Here is a 6,192-nt window from a genome sequence, read left to right as displayed (position 1 = left end):
GTACTCGGTAGTGTAGAGTTAGTATACTAGTATTAGTATACACTATCAGCACTGTCAATACTACTATCTATAATATACTACTACTACTATATAGTGTGTGTGTGTGTGTGTGTGTGTGTGTGTGTGTGTGTGTGTGTGCGTGCGTGCGTGCGTGTGTGTGTGTGGGTGTGTGTGTGTGTGTTATTAATGAAAAATAATTCTGTTTTCACGATGAAAAATAAAGCGTTAGATACATAAGACTTTTAGGCATTTATATACAAATCATTATCGTTCGTGTTTACTCCGAGCAGTAGAGTGCATACAAAGATACTGTTCTTTTTTCCGATGAGTACAAAGTGCGCTAGATTAGAAATGTGTGATTAAACATATTTTAATATTCTTTTTGAATATATGTTTTTTGTAATTTTGTATTAGTTTTATGAAAATAGAAATGAATCTTATTAATTGATTGTGATTGATAAACTTTCTAATGATCACAATATATCTTAACATAATATATATTTTTATATTTTTTTAAAAATATTTTTTTTCCGTTTTTATAAAATGATTTTTTAAAACATCGATTTTTTTCTACTAGATTTAAACAAATTTTTCTTCCTCTGTAATAATTTTATAATCTTTTATATTTTGCTTATATTACTTTTATATTATACTGAAAATAAAAATTTGACAACTTTTTTTTATAAAAATAACTTTTAAACGTATACATTTTTTAATGTATAAACAAATTTTTTAATAAAATGATGTCTTTTAAAGTGTCTTTTAAAGAAATTTTTTTTTAAATTAAAAAATCTTTATATGGATTAAAGAATTTAAAAAAAGAAAAATAATACAATGGAAAGAATTAAATTCGGAAAATTCCATATATATTTTTTATATTATGTTTATTAGCAGACGCGGTAGCGTCTCCCGTTAAGTATATTTTTGTAATACATTATGAATAAAGGGGATAATATTATGTCATGAAAGAAATGCTATCCTTTACAAGAAGGAACTCGTTTATGTAATTAAAATTTTTTGTTTAAACAAATTGATGTTATAAAAAATATATTTTTTCTGGATTATGTTTATGATAATAATAAGATCGGAAATACTTGTACTTTCTTATCACACGTTCTGATAATTATAATTGTATTGTAGTATACGATACATTAACATTTTTGTTTTTCTCTTTCGCAAGTGCTCTTTTTCCTGAGATCCGAAACTTACGTATTGATCTTTTTTTAGAGACAAATATTAAACAAATACAAAATATTTTTTGTCTCTAAAGTTTTTTTAAAAAAGTACATTTCCTTGTTGTAAATAAGAGACAATATTGAAACGTATTTGACAACATATTCGATAACACTTGTACATCAGTTATATCATTCAGATTAATCTCTGTTTTAATTAAAAAAGTTGAGTAATGTCACATTATCATTCGTTATCATAAGATATTCTGGATATAAAAATGACATGATAGTAATAGCATCGAAACAATCATTTCTTGAACGTAATCGATTAAAAGAAAAAAATGAAGACCGTTATTTTCATCTTGGCATTACTATGTACAGTTTATGTGAGTTCAATAAATATATAATATCATATTTAAGAAGAGAAAAATCTAAATCACTCTAAATAAAATAAATATTTAGAAAAAGAATATAATAGATTTTTTCGTTTTTTTGACCAGACTCTCGCTAATATTTTCTTGAAAGATTGAAAGTTATATCTATTATTTTATAATATCAATTCTTAAATAATTTTTATAATAAAAAGTATAAGAAAATAATTTTGTTTCGTTTTTCTTTAGAAAAATCATGCGTATCTGCGAGAAATATATATATAGAATCTCCGTTTTTATATTTTATATTTTACAAAGCTTAACAAAGCTTTCATATGTATTTTTTAAGGCATTGGAGCAAAAGGAGACAAATTCTTCGCTCAGTCTTGAGCGATTAGTGGATGTAGAAAAGGCAGCCACCCAAACTATACTGTACGGTCTATTATTTTTCGAAGAGCGAATGTCGCAGAATTTAGAAGTGCACCTTGAAAAAATAAAAAAAAACGCTTTAGATGATATTACCAATACTATTAACAGAGCACTAGAAAATGTCAATGTGAATATTATTCATTTTTATCATATATTTAATAAAGAAAGACAAGTATATGGATTGTACAAGAAATATTTAATATTATAATTACATTTGAAGTCAGCATTACAGTAATTTTTTAAATAGATTATGAGAGATGTATTTACATAAAATATATACAAATGCTTTTTTAGCTGTCCATTCATAATGGAGAAGAAGAGGGTAAAAATGTAGACAAGTGTTACTATTATGCGAAGAATAATCTAGAATCGAAAAGGATAAATGCGGTTGCTGGATTGGATATGTGCATCCAAAAGGGTCGCATGGCCATGGAAGACCCATTAGCAAACGTAATCAGCAGTATTCAGGTAATCAATTTATGAAAATGATAAAATTTTATTATACGTTAATTTATTAGAATCATCCCTAGCGAAAAAAAATTTTTAAAAACTACATAGATTGAGACAAGATCTTAGAAATTCTTAATTTTTCGTAGATATATATTCGCAGTGAGATATAGAGTGGCGTTGTTTGAGGGCGGAGGATCTCTAAGTTTTTCAAAAAAAATAAAAAATAAAAAAAACGCCGCTCTGCGTCCTACTACGAATACATATGAAAAACTAATAATTTCTTTTGTCTCAATCTATGTAGTTTTTCGTAAATCTTTTCCGTCAGGGATAGAAATCTTCTCTTTCATTGTAATCACAATTTTGAAAATATAGTAATCTTTATATAGTAATCTCTTTTTAATTTACTGATGTTATCAAAAAATTGCATTTAAATATAACTTCCTTATTAAAACATATAGGATCTATACGTTTTGCGAATTTATAATTTCTATGTAACTATATCTTTCATCACAAATAAAGGAGTATTGCAATTTATAACGCTTTAATTTTAAAATTATCTTTCAAGGCGGCGAAAAAATTACTAAGTGATTTGAACGATATCATACCAAATTGTGATTCTACAAACTTCCTTAGAAAGCAAGCTTGTGTCTTGAAAAACCTTTCCTTAACCAAAGAATCACTGAAAAGTGTCACTAAGAATTCTGGGGAGACGGTACTTACCGCAACAGGCACATACATGAAAACACTTGTAAAAGTGAAAAGTTGCATCATAAAGAATAATGCTGAGACTCACACTTTCAGCATGAATATCGTTAGTTATACTAATAATTGCATAAGAATTGCATAGCCATAGAATCATCTACTTTCTCGAAAGATTCAAATTTTAAAAAAAGATTAAATTCAATGTGAGCCTATACAATTCATTTTCAATTAATTCTTCATTTTTAAATTTATTTTATTTTTAATTAAAAGCATTGATTATCAAACTAAAGGTATCAATTGCCTTTACATCTTTTGTCTTTAAAATAGACAATGTTTTTTGTTCGAATAAAAAAATATCTCTCTATTTTTAGCGCTATGTGCTTTTTCCTTATAAATATGTCATATAATTGGATTAAACGATTTTTATATTCACAAGCGAAACAAATGTCGCTTCAGATAACTGTATAGTATAGAAATATTAAAAATAAAAATTATGATTATACCAAAAGATTTATATTCGATTAGTTTAATCTTCGTAAACGTATTGATTGATAGCAATATATTTATTGCATAAGGATAATGGTAGTAATGGGAACAGTAACAGCAACAACAGCGATAGCAGCAGCAATAATAACAATAGTATTATTTATAATTATATTTATCATTAACATACTTCGATAGAATTATACATATTATTAATTATAATCGCCATGGTCATGATTATCTTCACTTATATACACGTGCATACGTATATATGCGTAAACCCATGAAAGCACACTTGACAATGCGAATATTTTGCACTATCATATATACAGAGCGTCTCAGAAATCGCGCACCTTCTTTTATTGATTCCTCGACAAGTTTAGAATCAACTTTTCCGTAATGAAAATTGGACTTCACCTTTTACATCTATTATACTGCACACATATCAAACATCTTGACAATCGCATCTAAATATTACAAATTTTAGATTTTTATTCATGCATCTTGATTCCTTTTTCAAGAGCCTTTTAATTATTAATCGTTCAGCAAAGGCTCGATACAGCTAATCATCATTATTCGGCATCAAGTATCTAGAAGAAGTGCACGATTATTGGGACACCTTGCGTATGCATATATTTCATACGTTAAATTTGTATTTCATAAGAATATCATATATATACACAGGGTGGCCCAGAAATAATGGGTATAAACAATTGAATTCGATTGTTTCTTGGTAAAGACTCAAGTAGGTTTTCATTAGGTGTATAAAATCAATTATTGGAGATTTTACCGGGGAGATTCGCATGAAAATAATTTAATGCATCGACAGAATCAGTGCGCCCGCTGTTGGCTACATATAATCGTTAAGCGAACGTACATTGGAACAAAGGGAGGGGATTATATATTAAAGCCCCTGGCGAAGTCGAAGTTTTACTAAATTTAATTATAAACCGAAAATTGAGTAAAAGTAACCGAGGATTAACAAAATTACTTGAGACTTGAGTGGCAATTATTGGTACCGCGATGCATAATACTATCGTATTACATTGCGTACTACTGCAGAAAAGCATGCTTACCTTGTACTTTCTATCTTTCTAGGAAATCGAATCTTAAAACATTTAAACATATCTTAATAGGCGCACAATCATTTCTTTTTACTACAAAAATCTGAAATACAGCATTAATGTAAATATTCTTTGTATTTCGTACGAACTATGTGAAAGCTCGCTCCCTCCATCGAAATAAATATCACACGCCGTTTAATTACTGTTCTAATAAAGACTATAGTAGAATTAAAATATTACAAGCGCATACTTATTGATATGGCTATCAGGATATAAAGATTCATTTTTATAACGTTAAATTTTCCTAAGTGGATTATATATGCTGTCTTATTTACAAAATACAGTCTGCGTAGAACTGTTCGATAGACCATACAATTGACGATTAGCTCACCGCGCACTTGGGATCCTACTGTTTTATATACAGTAAAAAATCTTAAAAATCGATGTGCATCGCGGTACAAGAAGAGGAATCTCGTTTCTCATTTTGCAACGTTTGAAAATTGCAAAAGTATCTTATGTAAAACGCATTACAGATGACACGTCCAACGAAGGAGAAATTTTTCTAACAATAAGTCATATCTGTAACAAATTCTCTTCTTTTTCTTTCTAAATCGAGATGGCCATATAAACATCCCTAAGTTTAAAATAATTGTTTATACGAACAAAGTAACATGTTTAGCATTATACATATATATACGTGCGTAACAAGCCAAAATTTTCATAATATAATTTTATATTTCAATATTTATATATATGTATATATATATAAAACAATTGAAAATTTTTCCGAATAGAAAACAAAGATTTGAGGAGTTGCCATGCCATTCGCGTGAATCTCGAACTCGTTAAAACATCTTACGAGACACTACAAAGTATCTTAGTAACTTTATTGTAACTTTATCTTATTTTCGTTCTATTTCGTACGAATTTTTACTGACAGCAAATATTCGATTCTGTCTAAGTATAATAAGCTATATGCACTAGAGTTTCTCTGTAAATGCAATTGTACTTAACAAATTATGAGCAAATTCTTTTATTATAATTTACTAACAGTATACTGCTATCTGTGTTCCCGACCCATATATTATCCTCTCTGGTGCAACAACGACTCCTATATTGTTTGAAAACCTCGAGCTATTACTCTTTCAATGAAAATTAATCGACAACAAACTATCGAGATAAAAAAATAGAGAAAAAAATAGAGTTCATATGTTTCGCCATACCCGATAAGAGAGCATATTATAATTACAATACTTAAAAACGAGATGCGAATCCTTGACTTAAAGAATAACAGAGGACTTATATATGACAAGTCAAGTCCAGGGAGTACATAATTCAAGATTGCGATATTTTAGAGGTCAGAAAGTCGGATAAATGTATCTTACTCCCANACACGTTTATAAAAACATTATATGTATATGTGTGTATGTATATATATATATATATATATATATATATATATATATATATATATATATATATAGTATACGTTATTACGTTACTTTACGTTTAACGTTAGTT

General features: G+C 27.9%; 1 protein-coding gene across 1 annotated transcript; it reads left to right on the top strand.

The window, feature by feature from the left end:
- Nucleotides 1–1,513: 1,513 nt before the first annotated feature.
- LOC105623257 lies at nt 1,514–3,269 on the top strand. Its single transcript, XM_012204656.1, has 4 exons — nt 1,514–1,558; nt 1,893–2,099; nt 2,267–2,440; nt 2,988–3,269. The coding sequence occupies exons 1-4, from the start codon at nt 1,514–1,516 to the stop codon at nt 3,267–3,269; spliced, it is 708 nt and encodes a 235-aa protein (XP_012060046.1).
- Nucleotides 3,270–6,192: the final 2,923 nt, after the last annotated feature.

The sequence above is a fragment of the Atta cephalotes genome, assembly GCF_000143395.1.
Source record: "Atta cephalotes unplaced genomic scaffold scaffold00055, whole genome shotgun sequence".
Classification (NCBI taxonomy): Eukaryota; Metazoa; Arthropoda; class Insecta; order Hymenoptera; family Formicidae; genus Atta; species Atta cephalotes.
The sequence above is the reverse complement of the archived record's forward strand: the minus strand, read 5'-3'. Positions and strand labels throughout refer to the sequence as shown.